Here is a 23360-nt window from a genome sequence, read left to right as displayed (position 1 = left end):
TGCTGCACTTGTTTATCTGTTGGAGAAAAAAAAGTTGTATTGCTTAAAGGGGAATACCCCTCATTTCAACATTTTTCTATGGAGTTGTGTGGAAAACTGGAAATAATAAAAAGTCACCCCATTGTGTTGCCTAGAACTGGAGGTCTGACAAAAAACAGTAACACTATGAAGTACAGCTTTGTGATGTCACTGAGATGTACTTGTTACTGTTACTGATTTTTTTCAGACCTCCAGTTCTAGGCAACACAGAATGGGGTGACTTTTATTATTTCCACACAACAGCTCTAAGGTATATTAATGACAGTAAAATGTTGAAAATGAGTGGTATCCTGTAGTCACTATTCATTCACTGGGATACCAAAAAACATTTGAAAAAAAAGGTTTCTCACTGTTCTCGGGTTGAATATTGATATGCGATTAAAATGCGATTAATCGAGATTAATTAACTACAAAGCCTCTGATTAATTAGATTAATTTTTTTAATCGAGTCCCAGCTCTAGTAGTAACACAAACACAAAGCTTCCTTCTGTGTGTGTGCGTGTGCGCGTGTTGAAGGTGACGCGGTGCAGATGCTAAGGTTGAGTTGTCCTCGTTATACGCAAAGAACGCGGCTGCTTGCTGCTCTGAGCGCTGTGCGTGTGCTGCTGGTGGAACACTTGGAGGGAGAGAGAGAGATAGAGAGAGAGAGAGAGAGAGAGAGAGAGATGTGAAAGCAAGCGCTCCTCCGCTCACCTCATTACATCTCAAGGAGGCTTTGCTTCCTCCTCATGAATAGCAAACAAACAGCCCCTTTGGGAGGGAGGGCGTTTATTAGAATCTGGAGAGATGAGGGAAGGAAGGGATGGACTCTCCAGTTGAAGAGCAAACACTAGCAAGGTGCCAAAGTGAATCTCTCCGGCGTGAGGTTGGCAGAGGAAGTGTAGCGCCCAGGACTACATTAGATAATTGACACTGGGTGAAAAATGGGTTACAAAATGGTGGAATAATAATAAAATAAAATAAAAGAGTGCATGGCGACCAGCAGGTTCAGGGTTCGGTACTGAGCACTGGCCAGGTTATTGCATGGGTGTGACGTCGCCTGGAAACAAAACAAATCTGTCAGTGCACATTTGGTCTGACCCCCCATCACCAGACGTCAACAGAGGCCATTGCCTAGCAACAACAGTTTGCGCTGACACAGACACATGGACCCACAAACCCACAGACAGACAACTTCAGTAGAGATGCATTTCCTTTGCGCCACATAAAGCACAATGGTGATTAATTAAAGCAGTGGTTCTCAACCAGTGGTCCGGGTACCACCACTGGTCCTTCTGGTCCCCAGCCAAATGGACCCGTTATTAGAACAGTTGATTTAACAGTTGAATTAAACCAAATGGACCCATAACCTTACGAGTCCATTCGGTTTCATTTTACGCTCTCAAGATTTAACTTATTGTTAAATAATTGCATTACTTAATTCACAAGAAGTCTACACATAGTTAGAAGATGTAGAAGAATTGTTATTTTGATCCATCAATCAATTTGCCCGTTGTCTCTCCTATATGGTACCACATCAATACAGCATGGAACAAATGGTGGCCGAATAAATAATGGACCTTGATATGAAAAGAGTTGAAAAGCACTGAATTAAAGCACACTGATGATACCGCAAGCGCTCAGTATTATCAGAATATCAATTAAGTACGACCGTACTGTACTTAAAAATAAGTTCAAGGTCACCGTTCAAGGTCACCTCTGGAAAGCTTCTGTACTGTACAAAATGACTGGTGCACCGTCCTTAGTATCTTGTACACTGTAGTCATTTAATTATGAAATAGTTCATAACCAAATAATGGCCCGAGTGGCCCTTTAAATCCATAGTAAAGCACATAATGTATGGCACTAAAAAGACACTTACAGTAAATGCCACGGTATTCAGTCTCTGTGACAAACAACTATTACTAGCCTGTGCAACGTTTAAATGAAGGATAATCCTTCTAATATACCATGGGATCTCTTAGTCTTATACGTGTTCAGCATGTCCAAACATCTAGCCTTGATTTCCTCAAACACTCCTTTATCCGAGGAAAAGGTTAATTAGACAGATATAAAACGCTTAACTGATTTCTGTGTTGATCTTATGTCCTGTCATTTAAGGAAGTGTAGATGTTAATTTATGACTGCCTGTGTTTAATAGAGCAAAACCTTGGCCATCAAGCTAGCTTTGTCTTCATTCTCTTCTCTTAGCAGTGCAAAGACAGTCACTCAGGACAGAAACAAACAGTGTCAGCCTTGGTGCCCAAAGTAATCACACCCGCCCCAGTTTCTGTCACGTACAGATCTTTAAACACTTTAAGCCCTATAGCCGGTACTTTGTACCATCTATCACAAAAATAATAGACAATCTATAATCTCTTGTAGATTGTAGAGCTGCTATTTTTTAGCTGCAGTTCTCCTCAGAATAGGGATGCTAAGTGGTTAATGTACAAAAATAAATACAAACATCCTATATCCTATCACACAAAGATTTGGCGTCCCCTCTGTAGTAACTCTGAGGTGGTCCTGGACCAGTTCTAAATGTCTACAGTAGCTCACTGGTTCTCAAACTTTTCAGGACAAAATAATCAAATGTTGATCTATTTGAACTGAGGACCCCCAAAATAATCCTACTTGAACTGGGGTCCCCCCCAGAATAATCCTATTTGAATTTAGCCTGGGTTCCAGCCTGAACTCGCTGCGTTCCGCGATTCTGAATTGTCACTCGCTACTCAGTCTGGAAAGTCTCCTATTCTCCACAGGTAGGCGGGACATATGAACGTTGAAATGGAACCGTGGCTTCTGATTGGTCTGTGGTGCGGGTTGAGGAAAAACACCAGTTTGATGTTGTATCAATGCGCACTGCGCAGCTACTGCTGTTGTCCTGCAACATCCCCTTATCATTACCTAAACTCACCCCACACACCCCACACAGCTGTTTTTGTACTACTGAATCTGACAGTGGACTACTGAATCGTTTACTTTTTACCATAGGTTTTTACTCTCAAGTCTCAAACAACATTTTTTCATGGACAGAGTGGCGCTGGCTGATGACGTATCTGCCACAACGTGGCTACGTAACACTTGACGTTATGAAATGCGAGTCAAGCAGCCTCTGTCCAGACTGGGTAGCGCAGTGACATTTTCAGATCCATGGAACGCAGCGAATCAGGCTGGAAGGCTAATTTGAACTAGGGGGACCCTAGGGGGAAAAAAACAAAAAAACATTGGGACCCTGATAGACAGTTGGAATGTAGGATTTGAGGCATTTAGTTTGACTCGGTTCCACTCATAAAGATTGTGAAAATAGCACAAATCTACAAGCAAACAAAACTTAGATTGGCTATTTTCACATTATTTTCATCTTGCTTATAATATTTGACAAGTTTGTTGATTACTTTTGATGCAGTAATGGTCTCTTTTAGGTAAGTCCTTACATTGTCACTTCACTGTCTCCCCCAAAATTCATGTGGTTGAGAACCAATGGTCTAGCTCAGCAGCCAGCCCCAGACAGACTGTGAGTCGTCTGCCTGTATGTTTATCTTCTTGCCATAAACCAAGCTGAACAAAGACACACACGCACACACACACACACACACACACACACACACACACACACACACACACACACACACACACACACACACACACACACCCCTCCTGCTCCATAACAAAGACAGGACTTCTATTAGACAATGGGCCACACTCGGAATCCATAAACAATGGAGCCAATTACAGGATATATACGTAGCTACACACATTGTGGTGAAAGATGGCGGCGGTGGGAGGCTGGCGGCACGGCAATTAAAAGATGGCGTCAGTGTGAGGTGGGCGGCGTGGCAATTAAAAGCACCACAGGGGCCCTGATCTCCTCTCTCTCCTCCTACTGTACTGGCCTACTGTAGCACTCCAGGCTGTCCAGCACAGCATGCTGTTATGTTTGCCTATATCAGGTAGGGGTGGTAGGCAAAAAAATCCATTCACTCAAATATCGCCATTTTTAATGCCATGATTTTAAAATCGAATCGTGTTTTTTATTATTATTATTATTTTAGGTTAGTTTTTTTCTGTTTCGTTTTGTTTATAATTTTTATCTGACTGATTATCTGGTTATCTGGCTGCATTGAAGTGTATGATTCCACTTTTCATGGTTTACATTGTTTATTGTTCTAGTATAAAAAAAGCAAAGTTGCAATAAATCATAATATCAAATCGCAATAATATTTCTCATATACGGTTGTTGGTGGTGGTACAGTCGTATTTCTTAACCCCAAGACCTGAGGAGGCCGATTCTTAATCCTTCTAAATCCTAAAAAACGCATGTTTCTATATCAGTGGTTCTCAATTTTTTTCACGTCAAGGATCCTCAAAATTATATTTATTTGGCCACCGACCACCACCATCTGAAACGTTTGAGTACTACTGATACTGTAACTAGTAACTAAGGTTTTCAAATAATTGTAGTGGAGTGAAAGTACAATATTTGCTGTAGTAGTGGGAGTAGAAGTACAGTAAAAGTACAGAAGTTTGGAAATACCCCAGTAAAGTAAGAATACCTAAAAAATGTCCTTAAAGGGGAAAACCACCCATTTTCAACATTTTACTATGTCATTAATATACCTTAGAGCTGTTGTGTGGAAATAATAAAAAAGGTCCCCCCATTCTGTGTTTCCTAGAACTGTAATTATGAAAAAAATCATTAACATGGTGAAACACATCTTGATCATCAAGATGTGTTTCACCATGTTAATGATTTTTTTCAGACCTCTAGTTCTAGGAAACACAGAATGGGGGAACCTTTTTATTATTTCCACACAACAGCTCTAAGGTATATTAATGACATAGTAAAATGTTGAAAATGAGTGGAATGCCCCTTTAAGTACAGTACCCAAGTACACCACTGCATACAAGGTTTCCACCCGACACCAAAAATACATACATACAGTACATACAGTACATGCACGCACGCACGCACGCACGCACGCACGCACGCACGCACGCACGCACGCACGCACGCACGCACGCACATACAGTACATACATACATACAGGAGCAGGAGAGACGGTCGGAGAAGGAAAAAGGAGAGAGCTATTAATAAATGCATTGCCCTGGAAGCCTCAGTTTACTGTGCCCGATAAAACTGTACAGTAGCTAAGGAGAGATTGGATTGTCCTGCAATAAAATGTTTTCCTACGGAGATAAGGATGTGTCGTCCGTGTTCACACACGAGACACGCCGATTAGTTCACAAGGAGAAAAGAGATAAAGGCAACAGACAAAAAGAAAAGTTGGAAACTTTATAGTGAAATTCTTTCGTATTCTTTTTTTTACCATTGTATAAATAAGTGTAAGGTTACATGGGTGTAAATTGGATGAGAAAATACATGCGCGCACGCACAGTGACACACACACACACACACACACACACACACACACACACACACACACACACACACAATGTATACTGTAGTACAGTATATGTACTACTACCTACTATATGACACATCTTTCATCTCTGCAATTTTGCCAGATGGACCATACTTGTGTTGTGTTGTGTAATTGTGTTGTGGAGAGGAGAGGACAGATTTGTGCTGTGTAAAGGTATTGATTTCTTATCCAACGTCTTGGTTCAGATGTTTTAAGCTATAGACTATAGAGAGAGAGAGAGCACTTTCTGTACCGCGGCAGCATGGCTCACAAACAACCCTACTACCAGTAGTACCAACTCACATTCAGCATGACCCACAAACAGCCCTACAACCAGTAGTACCAACTCACATTCAGCATGACCCACAAACAGCCCTACAACCAGTAGTACCAACTCACATTCAGCATGACCCACAAACAGCCCTACAACCAGTAGTACCAACTCACATTCAGCATGGCCCACAAACAGCCCTACTACCAGTAGTACCAACTCACATTCAGCATGGCTCACAGACAGCCCTACTACCAGTAGTACCAACTCACATTCAGCATGGCCCACAAACAGCCCTACTACCAGTAGTACCAACTCACATTCAGCATGGCTCACAAACAGCCCTACTACCAGTAGTACCAACTCACATTCAGCATGGCCCACAAACAGCCCTACTACCAGTAGTACCAACTCACATTCAGCATGGCTCACAAACAACCCTACAACCAGTAGTACCAACTCACATTCAGCATGGCTCACAAACAACCCTACAACCAGTAGTACCAACTCACATTCAGCATGGCTCACAAACAACCCTACTACCACTAGTACCAACTCACATTCAGCATGGCCCACAAACAGCCCTACAACCAGTAGTACCAACTCACATTCAGCATGGCTCACAAACAACCCTACAACCAGTAGTACCAACTCACATTCAGCATGGCCCACAAACAGCCCTACAACCAGTAGTACCAACTCACATTCAGCATGGCCCACAAACAGCCCTACAACCAGTAGTACCAACTCACATTCAGCATGGCTCACAAACAGCCCTACTACCAGTAGTACCAACTCACATTCAGCATGGCTCACAAACAGCCCTACAACCAGTAGTACCAACTCACATTCAGCATGGCCCACAAACAACCCTACTACCAGTAGTACCAACTCATATTCAGTGGTGGAAAAAGTACTACATCTTTTTACTTAAAAGAGTAGATAACTAAGCTACTAATTTGATGTCCGGCTGCGCTTCCGGTAGGAGACACTGTACCTGCTCTGGCTCTGTGCCTGCCCCGTGCAAAAAAACGGTTTAATACTGAATAGTGCCGTTTTTTGTCCGCCTTTTAAAAATGCACCAACCACACACCGAGCCAAATTCTGTATATTAAATGTGAAAATATACTATAGCGAAAAATGGGATTTGGATTAGGAAATAAGAAATTAAGAACAGATTATGCTTGAATCAAAATATTTTGCCTGTATAAAAACAGATACATTCCAAGAAGACTGCTGGCTGACTTTTTAATTAAAAAAATAAAAATAACGTTTTGTTTATTCATTTGTTTGTTTTTTACAAATGCAAAAATAAATTGAGAAATACAAACAGAGTAACTATTATACAAAAGTTAAACAGCCGTTTTGAATGTAGCCAGGATGCCAAAATAATCATCCACGCCGCGTGTTTACTTTCCAGTCTTGTGAAAAACACGAGCAGAGAAACTAGACTTTGGGATGGGGTCTGTGCGCTCCCTTTCTGTGTGCATACATGCATGGCAGTGAAACTAGACTTTGGGATGGGGTCTGTGCGCTCCCTTTCTGTGTGCATACATGCATGGCAGTGAAACTAGACTTTGGGATGGGGTCTGTGCGCTCCCTTTCTGTGTGCATACATGCATGGCAGAGAAACTAGACTTTGGGATGGGGTCTGTGCGCTCCCTTTCTGTGTACGTACATGCATGGCAGTGAAACTAGACTTTGGGATGGGGTCTGTGCGCTCCCTTTCTGTGTGCATACATGCATGGCAGTGAAAGTAGACTTTGGGATGGGGTCTGTGCGCTCCCTTTCTGTGTGCATACATGCATGGCAGAGAAACTAGACTTTGGGATGGGGTCTGTGCGCTCCCTTTCTGTGTGCATACATGCATGGCAGAGAAACTAGACTTTGGGATGGGGTCTGTGCGCTCCCTTTCTGTGTGCATACATGCATGGCAGAGAAACTAGACTTTGGGATGGGGTCTGTGCGCTCCCTTTCTGTGTGCATACATGCATGGCAGTGGCAGTAGACTTTGGGATGGGGTCTGTGCGCTCCCTTTCTGTGTGCATACATGCATGGCAGAGAAACTAGACTTTGGGATGGGGTCTGTGCGCTCCCTTTCTGTGTGCATACATGCATGGCAGTGAAAGTAGACTTTGGGATGGGGTCTGTGCGCTCCCTTTCTGTGTGCATACATGCATGGCAGAGAAACTAGACTTTGGGATGGGGTCTGTGCGCTCCCTTTCTGTGTGCATACATGCATGGCAGAGAAACTAGACTTTGGGATGGGGTCTGTGCGCTCCCTTTCTGTGTGCATACATGCATGGCAGAGAAACTAGACTTTGGGATGGGGTCTGTGCGCTCCCTTTCTGTGTGTGTGCATACATGCATGGCAGTGAAACTAGTCTTTGGGATGGGGTCTGTGCGCTCCCTTTCTGTGTGCATACATGCATGGCAGTGAAACTAGTCTTTGGGATGGGGTCTGTGCGCTCCCTTTCTGTGTGCATACATGCATGGCAGTGAAACTAGTCTTTGGGATGGGGTCTGTGCGCTCCCTTTCTGTGTGCATACATGCATGGCAGTGAAACTAGACTTTGGGATGGGGTCTGTGCGCTCCCTTTCTGTGGGCATACATGCATGGCAGAGAAACTAGTCTTTGGGATGGGGTCTGTGCGCTCCCTTTCTGTGTGCATACATGCATGGCAGTGAAACTAGTCTTTGGGATGGGGTCTGTGCGCTCCCTTTCTGTGTGCATACATGCATGGCAGTGAAACTAGACTTTGGGATGGGGTCTGTGCGCTCCCTTTCCGTGTGCATACATGCATGGCAGTGAAACTAGACTTTGGGATGGGGTCTGTGCGCTCCCTTTCTGTGTGCATACATGCATGGCAGTGAAACTAGTCTTTGGGATGGGGTCTGTGCGCTCCCTCTCTGTGTGCATACATGCATGGCAGTGAAAGTAGACTTTGGGATGGGGTCTGTGCGCTCCCTTTCAGTGTGCATACATGCATGGCAGTGAAAGTAGACTTTGGGATGGGGTCTGTGCGCTCCCTTTCAGTGTGCATACATGCATGGCAGTGAAAGTAGACTTTGGGATGGGGTCTGTGCGCTCCCTTTCAGTGTGCATACATGCATGGCAGTGAAAGTAGACTTTGGGATGGGGTCTGTGCGCTCCCTTTCAGTGTGCATACATGCATGGCAGTGAAAGTAGACTTTGGGATGGGGTCTGTGCGCTCCCTTTCTGTGTGCATACATGCATGGCAGTGAAACTAGACTTTGGGATGGGGTCTGTGCGCTCCCTCTCTGTGTGCATACATGCATGGCAGTGAAAGTAGACACGCTCTACCAAGCATCCAAGTGACTCACAGTCTAGCCTTCATTCTACACATAGTCTGCCACAGTTGTCGAAATTCAAATCGAGATGCGCTAAAACGTCATAAATGGTGCATTTATATAGCGCCTTTTATCCAAGGCGCTTTACATAGATTGTGCATTACATTCACCCATTCACACACACATTCATACACCGATGGCGGCGGAAGCCATGCAAGGTACAAACCAGAACATCGGGAGCAATTTGGGGTTCAGTGTCTTGCCAAAGGACACTTCGACATGTAGCCAGGAGGAGCCGGGACTTCGAACCGCCGACCCATGGATCATTGGACGACCTGCTCTACCTCTTGAGCCACAGTCATATTCGCCTCCTTTTCAGTGACATTTGGGAGTATACAGTATATGTTGAAAAATGAGCGTCCTCACAGATATCCGAGCCAGACTAGACATCATGAGTGTGTGTGATGATGAGTGCGGAGACCATCTACACCACTGTTTCCCAAACACAGGATCGGCACCCATTTGTGGGTCGTGGACACCTTTTTAAGGGCCCCTTCTTTATTTTATTTCTAATTATTTCAAAACATTTTCAAGACATTACCCAAAAAAGCAAAAAAATAATAATCATGAATTGAAAACAAATTCAATGATTTAGAAAAATCCATATTTTGTATGAATTATGGATTTGTTCCCCCAAATTAAGGAATTATACAAATTAAAGGATTCCCTCGCTACTTAATATTTTTCAGTAGGCCTAATTTCATTACTGGTCCGCAGCCAAGTACATGGTGGGGGTCTTTCCTTGACATCACAACGTTTGAGAGGCTTACAGCCCAGTATTTTTTTTACCCTTCTGTAGTTTTTAAACTGTATACAACTGTACAAACTACAAAATCAGCCTATGGGGTTTCCTTCCCCCTCTCTGTGGAAGACAGACATACAGTAAACAGTACAGTAGGAGAGACAGGAGCCGTGATTAGATGTGACAAGGCTTCAAATCAGCTCGGCTCTTAGAAAGCGCCTGGAGGGTTGTCCATCTTAAAGCCCGGGATACAGTGTCAGATCTGGGGCACTAACAAACAAACCGCCGCTGTCCGGCACAAACCTCCTATCTCCATGTTTTTTACTGTTTTTTTGTAAATTAACGACCATACTTGAATATACTGTACACTGTGTACATTGTCACACAAAAGCATCAAAAGTAGCAGATCACCAAGTTTGAAACACGGCGCAAAGCAACGTGTTCCAAGATTGTCAATTTGCTATTTTTGCGATTTCTTTTTTTTACATTTGAATCCCGAAAAGCAACCTTTTTGGACAAGAGGTTTCCACTCGACGGAGACGAAGCGTAAATGGTCATGGCGAACGGTAACTGTTGGTTCTTTCCGCTCACTGCAAGTATAAAATCTGCCATTACAACGCCATCAAGACCCACCAAAATATGTATTTTGTTGACTAAATCAACTGTAGATTTTACTAGACATACTAAACATTACTAAACATTTCAGATTACTAAAATATGGCTTTTTTTTCCTATTTTTATCCCATGATTTTGTAACCCATTTTTTCACCCCTGTGTCAATTATCGAATGTGGTCCTGGGCTCTCTACACACCCTCCGCCAACCTAGTCCCCATATATGGGGGACATGGGGAGAGCAACAGACTTGAACTCATGCTTCCCTCATGCCTGAGTGTCCAAGTTGCTCCTTTACACGTGACAGGGGGAGTTTCCCTGGTTGGACGTAGCGCGTGGAAGGAACACGTTATTCCAACCAGTTCCTTTCCCCTCCATCAGGCGCCCCGGTTGGCCAGGGGGAGGCAGTTTTTTTAGAGACCAGGATTACTGCATTTTTGTGAGGGTATCTACCCTTTTCATTCAAAAGACCAAACTAAATCAAAAGCTGCTGTCAAAAACAGCACTGCAGTGCACACGCCATAAGTGTTGGACACAGAACTGTATCATAATATGTATTACTGTATGTAGGGCAACTGATGTCAGTACTTGAACAAAGCCAACCGTCTAATTACAAACAGAGCCTAGGAGGTGAATAGCATCTAAATAAAGATAAACACTCATCTGTATTTATAGAAATGTTTTCCACCGTCTCACGGCTCCTTAGAAGTATCAGCTACAGCTACAGCTACAGAGCTAACTTATTTGTTCTTTTAAAGTCAAGCCATTAAAAATGAAAGTGAAACTTACCTAGGGTTTATAATAGAATTCGTAGCCTCATTTCCCCCTCAGCAATACCAATTATTTCATACTGTACATATGTTAGATATATCCAACAGGATAAAGGTCAAAGGTAGGGTAAAGGGTACCGTGATTTTCTTTGGTTGAAATAAGTGTAAATAAATAAATAAATGGTTATATAATAGAGAGAAGTGTTGTTCTGCGATGCTGCCAAATCACTGAGAATGGCATATGCGTGGGCAGATAAAAATCACAGTAAATCACAGCTACTGTTTGCCAAACAATCGCTTACATTAGCCACTTGTTTACTGGCTTGCCACAGAGCAAGTGGGGGTAGTTCAAAAATATTATTTTATTGTTCCTAACGGTTCCTCCTCTAAACTGCGGTCAGGTGGATGGCCTTTATAACCCCCATCGGCCAGTTTGGAACCATCTCAAAGATGATAGCAAGATGGATTCACCCCCCTCCTCTTCTATGATTCCTACATCTCATTTCAGTAATTGAAGCTTCACAGCATTTCTGAGCAACAGCTAGAGAGCTTCTATAGTCCCAACTGCAACTCTTTTGCCGGGCGGTTTTATTGTGACCATGAGTGAATGCATCCAAGGAAGCCACTGCAATCATTTCATTAGACACACTGTGTGTGTGTGTGTGTGTGTGTGTGTGTGTGTGTGTGTGTGTGTGTGTGTGTGTGTGTGTGTGTGTGTGTGTGTGTGTGTGTGTGTGTGTGTGTGTGTGTGTGTGTGTGTGTGTGTGTGTGTGTGTGTGTGTGTGTGTGTGTGTGTCCTCCATGACTCCACATATCCGAGGGCTATGCGATATGGATAAATATCACCATGTTTTTTGCCCAAATACCACGGTATGATATTGTGACGATAATATCGTATTGCGATGATAATATCGTCGTATTAAGTTTTTTTAAGCTCAAGAAATAGAAAAAATAGCCAATCCACAAGCTCAAGTCTTGAGAATAAAATAAGATACATGATTAACACATTAAGAAGACCTGAGGCCAATTCTACAAATGCTTTCTAAATCAATGGTTCTCAGACTTGTTCGTGCCAAGGAGGACCCCCAAATTGAAATATATTTGGCCTCGGACCTCCCATCTGAAAAAAGGTTTCGTGCCAGGGAGTCCAGGGACACCCAGAAGAGAAGATTTGTGTTAAAACATGTTCAACTAGAAAAAGTGCCCCTCGGGGCACAGGTCTCCACCAGGGCAGGTCAGGCTGTGGCCTCCTGGTGGCGCTATAATAGGCCAATGTGAAAAGGGTGCCATTTCTTCATACGCCTTTGATGGCAATTGGATGATTTGAGGCATTTTGTTCAAAAAATGTGTTTTGCAAAAATCAACCTGTTGGTGGCACTATAACAGGCCAATGTGAAAAGGGTGGGATATATTCCTCAGCCTATTAAGAAAATGTGTGAAAGATTTCACGTAAATTGCATGCTGCGTTCATGATTTGAGGCTTTTGTTGAAAACGGGGCAATCTTGCAAACTGTGAAAGCCAATTATAGCCAATTAGGAGGAAATATGAAATATCGGACGGATCCGACTTGAGCACATGACCATAGAGATACTGTGTAACGATTTGTGAGATTTTTGGACAGAATCTGGAGGAGTAATATCAAAAAATGTGTTTTACAAAAGTCGGCCTCCTGGTGGCGCTATAAAAGGCAGATGCGGAAAAAATGTGTCATAACCAGTTAAGGCTTATTCCATGCCACAATATTACCATATCCAAAATCCCAATAAAATACTGATGTAGTGCCCAGCCCTAACTTCATCCCACACACTAACTGATGCTAACTATGAATTGGTAATGATCCATTCCCTCCAACTATGTCAATAAACCTTGCAGCGATATTTAGTTTCAACATCCTTGCACAGTCCTTTGTCTGTTCTTTCTTAAAGTCTCATCTATACCAAAACTTTGTGGTCATGAAACCGTTTAGAAATCTGCTACACTTTTATTTTATTTTATTTTGCCCATGATAATCGTTAAACATAAGAAAATAGGCCTGGGCCGTGGCTCCTTTGTCTGTTCTTTCTTAAAGTCTCATCTATACCAAATGCCGTTTGCTGAATATAACCAATAACCTAAAGTAACTAAAATAAGAAGCGTGACATGATGCCTCAAAGAACAACAATACAACAATTGCTCCGATAATCTTGAAGATTGTCTCTCAATGCTTTCCAAGACAAACAATGTCGAGAGAGCCACATTGTTGTGTGAATGCATGTGTGGCCATGAAACCGTTTAGAAATCTGCTACACTTTTCTTTTCTTTTCTTTTCTTTTCTGTGAAACAAACTGAAGGCTAAAGCTGTCTATTGATGGTTTCATATACTGAACTGCTACTGTGCATTGTACCTGAAGGACAGGCACTCACAGGGTTGCCTTAAAAGCACAGTGATGTGCAAAATGACATAAAGCCCATGATAGTCGTTAAACATAAGAAAATAGGCCTGGGCCGTGGCTCAGCGGTCCAGGCACCTTGGCCGGTAGCCCGAGTCTGGCAGTGTGCCACAGGTTCGATCCCGACGGCCTTTACGGCATGTCACTCCCCCATCTCTCTCCCCCATTTCCTGTCAGCCTACTGTCTGTCCCTCCTATAAAAAATATAAAATAAAGGCGAAAGCCGCAAAAAAAAAGATGAAAAAAGAAATTAAAAAATTAAAAAAAGAAAAATCCCTATCTACTGTATATGATATAAGATAATGTATACTTTAATGTCCCTGCTGGGAAATCTGTCCTGGGGACACTGTCCTTCGATTCCACCCAAGAAAAAGGCATACATCAAACAGCACATGTAATAGTATGCACATGCATTACACACATACATATACTGTACACAGTCACACACATACACATACTGTACACACACATACTGTACACAATTTCTGACAATGGTGACATATTGCACTACCCCATCACCAACATCCTACATGAACCTGTTACCATTGAGGTGACATATAGCACAGCCCCCATGGCAAAAAAAAACACCTACATTACTTGTTAATCATAATTTAGGCGGTGTGAGCAAGGCCATGGATCATAGCACATAGCTCCAATACCCTTTAAAACCTGAGACCAGAATCCACACATGTCTTCTAAAATTATGACAGTTTTATGAAAAACCCATGTTTCTATATCAGTGTCAAGGACCCCACAAATTATGTAATTGGCGCCTAGCCCCATGGCCCCACCTTCCTTGGCGACAAAAGGTTCGAGAACTACTGTACTTAGAAGGCATTTGTAGAATCGCTCAGCTCTTGGGAACCCTAAATCTTCTACCAGAAGGTGCCAGAAGGCGCCAGAGCTGGACCACTGGCTGGGGAATGTGAGCTGGGTCAGACACTATGCTCTAATGGCCAGACCAGTGTTGAGGTTGACACGGGGCCAGCGGGCCAGACACCGTCAGTCAGACCTTTGTGAAGTCAGACCAGTCAGTCGTAAAGCCCGGCCAGACAAGGCCTCGGTAAGGTAAACACTGTTGATTTATACCTGTGTGCTGATCCATATCTGTGTGGCTTTTTTGTTTTTTTTAGATAGACAAAGTGTAGAGACACGAAACGGGGAGTGACACACAGCAAAGGCCCAGCCCGGGGAGTCTAACCAGGATCTCACCGCCAGGCATCAGAGCCCGCCCCTTATGATATGCATGCCAACCACTCAGGCCATCAATGAGTGGCTATTTGATAAATAATAATGATTAAGATGCAAAGCAACCATTGAAAGTAGACAGTTAACATATCATAAAAGCACACTTACCATATGGTGGGTCTGTGTCTGTCCAACAAGGATCAATATGTTTGAGCAGATTATGGACAAACAGAAGTTGATCAGGATGATGGACCGTTCCGATCGGATGTATCTGCCGTGAGGATAAAAGATTTGTACCACGTCAGCTCATTGCAAGGTCAATGGTTCAGATTCATAGGAGAAAGGATTCGTAGCACATTACCTTATTGCAAGGTCAATGGTTCACAGATTTATAATCTTTCATTATTATTGTACCATCTGTTGACCCTGACCATTACACTGTAACAAAGACAGTATTGCGCAATGTCTTACTAAATCATATTAATGCAATCAGTGTTAATTTTAACAGCAAATTCAGATGTAGTCTTATGAATAACACACCATTTAGTTTAGTCCTTTACTCTGGGGCAATGTCACATTACTCTGGGGCAATGTCACATTACTCTGGGGCAATGTCACATTACTCTGGGGCAATCTCACATTACTCTGGGGCAATGTCACATTACTCTGGGGCAATGTCACATTACTCTGGGGCAATGTCACATTACTCTGGGGCAATCTCACATTACTCTGGGGCAATGTCACATTACTCTGGGGCAATGTCACATCACTCTGGGGCAATGTCACATCACTCTGGGGCAATGTCACATTACTCTGGGGCAATGTCACATTACTCTGGGGCAATGTCACATTACTCTGGGGCAATGTCACATTACTCTGGGGCAATGTCACATTACTCTGGGGCAATGTCACATTACTCTGGGGCAATGTCACATTACTCTGGGGCAATGTCACATTACTCTGGGGCAATGTCACATTACTCTGGGGCAATGTCACATTACTCTGGGGCAATGTCACATCACTCTGGGGCAATGTCACATTACTCTGGGGCAATGTCACATTACTCTGGGGCAATGTCACATTACTCTGGGGCAATGTCACATTACTCTGGGGCAAGGGCAATGTCACATTACTCTGGGGCAATGTCACATTACTCTGGGGCAATGCCACATTACTCTGGGGCAATGTCACATTACTCTGGGGCAATGTCACATTACTCTGGGGCAATGTCACATTACTCTGAGGCAATGTCACATTACTCTGAGGCAATGTCACATTACTCTGGGGCAATGTCACATTACTCTGGGGCAATGTCACATTACTCTGGGGCAATGTCACATTACTCTGGGGCAATGTCACATTACTCTGGGGCAATGTCACATTACTCTGGGGCAATGTCACATTACTCTGGGGCAATGTCACATTACTCTGGGGCAATGTCACATTACTCTGGGGCAATGTCACATTACTCCTCAGAGTTACTACAGGAGTGATCAACACTAGGGGGGGTCCTCATAGTTACTACAGGAGGGCCACCAAATCCTTGTGTGATAAATAGTATATTGTTTTTACATTAACCACTTGAACCCCGGCATCCCTATTCTGAGGAGAACTTCAGCCAAAAATAGCCGATGTCTACAAGCTCATGCCGTTGTGAGCTTGTAGATCTATTTTCAGCAACGAGGTTTGGTGTAGACTAGAGGGGAAACAAAGAGCAGACCAAGTACAGAGTGAAAGGTCGAGTGTACTAAGTATTGACAGTTTAAGTGGTTAACTTAAATATGGAGTGCCTGATTTTTTTTACTTTTCCTGTTTTGTATGTGTCTATGGAGTTAATGTTACTCTAATAGAGCGTCGCAGGCCCGCCCCCGACAAGTGGCCCGGAAGACAAATTCCATTTTTCCCATAGACTATTTAAAGACCTGTAAGCCTCAGTCAAAGCCAACTCGGATCGTGACAACTCATTGTTTGGGGCCGAACAAATAATTAGAAAGAAGAAAAAAAGGGCGGGGTACAACACTTTGTTGGTGTTTTTGTTGTCATGAGTTGTCACGATCCGAGTTGGCTTTGACCGAGGCTTACAGGTCTTTAAATAAATACTTTATGAAACGTCTATGGGAAAAATGAATGGGAATTGTCATCCGGGGCGCTCGTCGTCATGGGTGGTGCTAAGGTGAAACCCAGGTATACAATTTTTGTTATCTGCCACTAGGTGGCAGCAGAGGGTAGGCAAGCCTTGCCGGGGCTATTTCCCCGTATTTGGGTACTTTCATTTCCGGTTTCCTGGCTTGGAGACCGCCATTGTAAGGAGCGGCTAACGTTAGGTGTAGCTTACAATGTTTATCTTTCGTCAGAATTGTTAACATGTCGGGTGCGATGCGATACAAAATCACATCCGAACCTCGGATGGATGATGATCACCACAGACAGCGCTCCATTATTCAGAGATAACAGCCAAAGAAGATCCTACTTTGAATGGGACCCTATGGGACTCGCACGCACGGTTTTGGTGAAACAGTTTCATATTTGATAGAAAGCTTTATGTACGGGATATCTCGTACTTAGTATACAATGGGTGTAGAGGGAAAGCTTAACATAGAAAGAACATAAAAAAAATAATGTTAGCATTTGTTTCCACACTTAAAATAAATAAATAAAAACTGCACTGCATCTTCAAATGTCTGAAAATACACATTAACATGAATCCAACATACACTGATGATAGTGCTGTCAAACAAGTCTATATAATTGAATCGGAGACACCATTTCATACAACATGTAGTGTGTGTGTGTGTGGGGGGGGGGGGGTACCTGCTTCATCTCTCTCTCTCTTTCTCTCTCTCTCTCTCTCGGCTAATAAGGAAGTTCAACGTTGAAGACCCCCTGCTCTAGTGGGTCATAATTACCTCCATAGCACAGCGTAGACCACTGCCAGTGTGATCAGGGCGAGGCAGGAGAGACCGCAGCCAACTATCAGTGTCACAGATGGAACCCCCGAGTATTCCATGGTCTGTGGAGGAGGAAGACAGGCATACGTCTTTACTGGTCACCACACGACACAAATCAAAAGCAAGGGGCCATTATGAAGCGCCCTCAGAGGACTGTGTGTGTGTGTGTGTGTGTGTGTGTGTGTGTGTGTGTGTGTGTGTGTGTGTGTGTGTGTGTGTGTGTGTGTGTGTGTGTGTGTGTGTGTGTGTGTGTGTGTGTGTGTGTGTGTGTGTGTGTGTGTGTGTGTGTGTGTGTGTGTGTGCGCGTCTGCGTGTGGGCGCTGCATCAGTGACCTGGAAGGTCAAAGCAGAAACCTCATTATGTCCAAATGAAATTGTAGCACTGAAACAAACCACGTGATCTTGTTGTTGTCTGTGTGTGCCAACCCGATCTCACCCAACACGGTGAAATAACACAGATTGAATTCCGTACATATACACTTCTAGAAAACTAGAAAACTATTACACTGAAATCCTCCTCATAGACCGCGACGGAGGGGCGCCGTCTCACACGACGGAGGGGCGCCGTCTCACGCGACGGAGGGGCGCCGTCTCACGCGAACTTGAGCAACGAGAGCCACCACGTAGTCTGAGTTGCAACCCGATGGGCAAAGAATCGTGAATGGGGTGAAAGCCACTCCCCCGTTGCGGTCAAAACAGTAGTAGTGTAATATGTAGGTATTTGGGGGTTTTCTAGTAGTGTACATATGTACGGAATTGCCAATCCGTGTTATTTCACCATGACCTGGGCTGCACATGAAAAAATCAGTAAATGAGCAGTACGAAAACTATTTAGCCATGGCTTCCTCATCGTCTGGGCGTAGGTGGAAAATATTGAAATAAATAAATAAATAAACATGTTGAACATTTTGCAAAGATTGCATGTCGACAAGCTCACAACGTGTCGCATCACATTGTGAGCTTGTAGATCCATTATATTCAAAACAATAACAAGTTTTTAAGCAGTTAAGAAGTACAAAGTACAGTGATCCAGCGTTAAAGATACACAATTATTACCTAATCGTCTAGTCGCAATTATTTGAGATAATCGCAATTATTGTCAAAACCTTCATAATCTTGTCCATGTTGAAAGATGTTCTTAAGCAAAAGGGGTAATAGCAGATCTACCAGCTTACAGCACATCACAAGTGACGTGTGGTAAGTTTGTAGATAAGCTATTTCTGCTATTTTTTGTAAAACTTTATAAAAATGGCAGTAATTTTTTGGTATATTTCAATTATTTGTCATATCTGCCCGGCGGTGCATTTGGATTACGAAGCCTAAAAGCCAAACAGAAATGTAATTTCTATCGAATCGTCAACTTAAATGTGTAGTCGTGTGACAGCCCTAGTTGAAGATGGACAATGAACACACCATCTGTTAAGTGTACTCCTATCTAAAGTCTCCTTAGCTGTTGGCCTCTGATGAAGGCCTTAACAGTAGCCTAAACCAGTGGTTTTCAACCTTTTTCACATCAAGGCCCAGTAATTATTTGGCCTTTCAGCCACGGACCACCATTTGATGAGATGTAGCCTCTCAGACCCAAAACTAAAGAATATTTCATTGTTTGTTTTTAGGATTTTGTCCACAATTCCATTCTCTAATTGTGTAGACTTCTTGTAAATTAAGTAATGCAGATGTTTAACAATGACTTAACTCGTGAGAGCGTAAAATGAAGCCAAATGGACCCGTACGGGTCCATTTGGCTTCATTTTACTCTCTCAAGAGTTAAAGATAGATGCGGGTCCATGTGGTTACCAACTCTCCAACATTTAGCTGGGGACCACCTGGAACCCCCTGGAGGACCACTGGTTGAGAACCACTTGCCTACACTGATGAAGGCCTCAACACCACAGTAGCCTCTAGATACACTGATGCTGCTAGCTATGCTGGTACACCATAATGGACACAGCAGGGTGTGATTGGAAGAAGACTCTCCTGGATGCTAGCACATTACATCGATATTGATGTGTGTTGTTGCCATTGATTGATGCCAAAGGAGACAACACACACACGCACACACACACACACACACACACACACACACTTTGTATGCACAGACCTGCCTATACACCTAGACACACATACACACACACACACACACACACACAAATTGTAAATGATATGTACCAAGTATAAACAGAGGCACAGTTTAACCACACTGTGTACACTGACTGACAACATTAGCCAACAGCAAGATTAATGATTCAAGAGCACTGCACATTACATTGGCTAGTATCACTTCCCCATATTAGCCTATCTAGCATATTTTACCTATAAAAATATCAAATCAACAAACAGGCATGCAGCCCACTTACTATTTGTCTTGGTTGCTGAGCCAAAATGGCGAAGGTAGACACGCGATCACATAAGCATTTCGTATGGGATGCATCTGTGAGCACCGTTTTACATCCTTTTGTGGACCACGTACCCCAGGAATCGTTCCTGCAAAGGAGAGGAGAGGAGGGCAGAGGCAATTAGGCTAATTCAACACGGCGGTATACTGTCTGTAGCAGCAGCAGGCATCAGCACGACTTCACATGTTGTTTCGGCACCATTTCATCGTCAGATCCGATCAAAAAAACCGCATGTTGCATATACAGAGCATATTACATTACACACTACACTCCTACATGTTGGAAACGTCTAATTAAAAAAGCGAATCGACACTGCATTTTAGCGGCTTACAACAAGCATTGAGCTCCGAACAGAAGGGAGAGAGACGGAGAGAGCTTGCACTGAGGAGGAGGAGGAGGAGGGGGAGGAGGAGGAGGGACGCGCGGAGCTGTCCAGCAGAGACTGGTGCTGATTGATTCTTTATATGCAGCTGAACATAACGAAAAGGCAACGTTGGTATTTCTCCCGGGTAATTATTATCATTAACAGCAGGCGGTGGTTGTATATTTACCGTGCGTCGCTTCGCTTGCTTTTGCGTGGTAGGATTCTGTTCGGAATGTTTTTTTTCTCTCTCCACACTTTTATTTTCTTATCATTGTTATCCGTTAATAATCTCTCGTCTTTTCTTTTGCTTTTAATTGGGTTGTATCTTTGCTCCCTCTCGATCCGATCGATCTCCTCTGTAATTAGCGGCTTTTTTGGACGCTTCCTGTCTGATAGAGGGGGGGTATTTTATTTTCACCGTGGAAACGGTGGACATTGGACAACATCAGATTGATACACTGCTTGGGCTCTTACGGAGCGAGGGGAGCGTTGAAGCGACCGGGGGTGTGGGAAATATCAGGTGTATTTTCCCGTATTCTCTTTACATTGCCGGAATGCAGTTATGTAATCGCGAAGCGCGTGACGCTTGGGCTGCTTTTCTGCGGTAATTTTCGCCACGGAGCGAGCGTGAAGCTTTTGATTAAAACGAAGGAGAGAAAAAAGCCCACCGCAGAACTATTTAGACCACCCCACGGCTGCGGAGAGAATGGTTGCAGCCGGCAGTGTCTGCCTCCTTTCACTCTCTACTAGGTAAAATGAAAGAAACACCGAACACGTCTGTGAGCCATAACCATTCGTCATGTACAGTCCTCTCCCTCTAATTGTTTAATCTCAAGAGAAAGATTCGATTAGACAGATAAAAAGAAATCCTCATGCAGGCTACCGGTATTTCAAGTTTTAGTGAAGAATGACACTTCAGTGGTTTTAAAACCTTTTGTTAAGCTGCATTCTTCCCTGATGCACATATACTTTACTGTGTGCATGAACACCTGTTGGCATAACTATAGCCTGTTGTGTCACTATAAGTTCTACAGTCGAATTGAGCATGAAGGACCCCAATGGAAACAAGCCAATTGGGCTCTATGCACACGGAATAACTATACTTAAGTAAATTCAGGCCCTGTCCCTACTTCCTTCACAGGTGATACCCATTATATTAACATACTAATTAAGGCTCTGTTCCATTTAGTATGTATACGCATGGTTCTCAAACGTTTTAATTTCAAGAATCCCCCTAACCCTGAGAGTGTACAAATGGACCCATAAGGGTCCATTTGGTTCCATTTGTATACACTCAGAGTTGCAGACCCATACAGGGCCATTTGGAACCCACTCAAAGGTACACAAATTTGTGTTTCAGTCTATGGTTTCAGTGCAACAATAGCAGCATCCTGACTATAGGTTTGACCAGAATGGAGCAGAGCCTTCATTAGTATCATCAATAACACCTAGCGGCAGTCTTTCCAAAATGTGTGTGCATAGATACCATAGGCTTTAAAATGCCAGACCTTGTATTGAACTGTACTTTTCTGTACTATACTGTCAATAAAGTATTCAATCAATCAATTAATCAATCACTCAAAGTGACACTTGTGGTTCCTCGAGCGGGGTACCAAATAGACCCTTGCACTTCTGGGGGGGCTTCTTGAAATACAATAAAAAGTTTGACAACCAATGCTGTACACTACAGGATCTAGACTGCATGCATGTCAAAGGTAAACACGTTCACATTGCTTAGAGCGACATAAAACACTCTGGTTTCTGCTGCGTAAGGAGATTCTTCACCACCACTTGAATTACCACTGCAACAACTCTTATTTATCCCTCAAGCCTTAATTAAATGTAATTTGTGTTCCATTCTTAAGACCCCACTGGCAGTTCAACAGCAATAAAATTAATGGACCCCTCTAACATAATATGATCTCTCTTCTTCCTTGGAGTTCCTCCTAACTGGGATTTCTGGGACCATTTTTTTGCCTATAATGGATTTTGTGTTGGAAGCAAATAAAATCCCCCCCACCCCTCCTCCTCCACACATGAAACCGGTTTAGCTCAGTCATACAATGGAGTTTCCACATTTTTATCGAGTTACTGTAATTGTGAGAATGACGTGAAAACGAGTATGGATATCTAAAAAAAAAAGCTAAATATAGCCACATAGGCAATGTTCAAGTTGAATTCATTGAGATTGTACCACTTAAGCCCTATTTTATACTTCATCACTTGTAGAACTGTTTTTTTCCCACAGTTTTTCTGTTTTTTTTTTAAATGTTTGCTAAGCTAGTTGTGTCTAACTTGTGTGTTACAGTAGGTGTAATGCTCAAGACACCACTGCCCTAAACATGTAATGTTGTAGTTCGTAGGAATAATGATGGGAGGAAGTGGACTAAGAAAGGGGAGGATCGGAGGAGTCAAACAGAGTTCCCCTTTCTAGGCTACACAAAAAAGGAGACGATGCTCCCATTTTTACCAAATGGGTTCCCGTGGGACACATGCACCCTTCCACAGCACAGGTCAGATGCTTAGGCCCAACATACTCTTCTCTACCGTATAATTAGGACGTTTTCTCTTTGATTTGCAGCGGTTTCTACAGTGATTTATAATTTAATTATGTATAATAATCAGAAATCAGAGAAACGGAGTCAGAGGACCATGCCGCCATCAATGGGCTACACATCATTGCCATTTCACAGCTAGGAGTGTACAAAAAAACTATGTTTCCATTATCAGTTAAAATTTTAGATTGAACTACCAAGCAAGTTTAAATTCTCTGCACGTTTATTGTCTCCACCAGTGACCAGGCCGAAGGCATGGGGAGAGAG

The 23360-nt window shown here is 43.1% G+C and overlaps 1 protein-coding gene across 1 annotated transcript in view; it reads right to left on the bottom strand.

Moving 5' to 3' along the window:
- The window catches only part of adgrb3 (adhesion G protein-coupled receptor B3), a gene marked incomplete at its 5' end in the record, with an annotated part of 229890 nt that overhangs the window by 45338 nt on the left and 161192 nt on the right, over positions 1–23360 (bottom strand). Inside the window, 3 exons of the mRNA XM_079513219.1 lie at positions 14999–15101; positions 17737–17840; positions 20136–20262. Of these exons, the coding sequence (XP_079369345.1) occupies positions 14999–15101; positions 17737–17840; positions 20136–20262 (334 nt within the window). The remainder of the gene's footprint in view (positions 1–14998; positions 15102–17736; positions 17841–20135; positions 20263–23360) is intronic.

This window comes from Electrona antarctica (assembly GCF_951216825.1).
Source record: "Electrona antarctica genome assembly, chromosome: 10".
Taxonomy (NCBI): Eukaryota; Metazoa; Chordata; class Actinopteri; order Myctophiformes; family Myctophidae; genus Electrona; species Electrona antarctica.
Note: the sequence above shows the minus strand (reverse complement) of the source record. Positions and strands in the feature narration are given on the sequence as shown.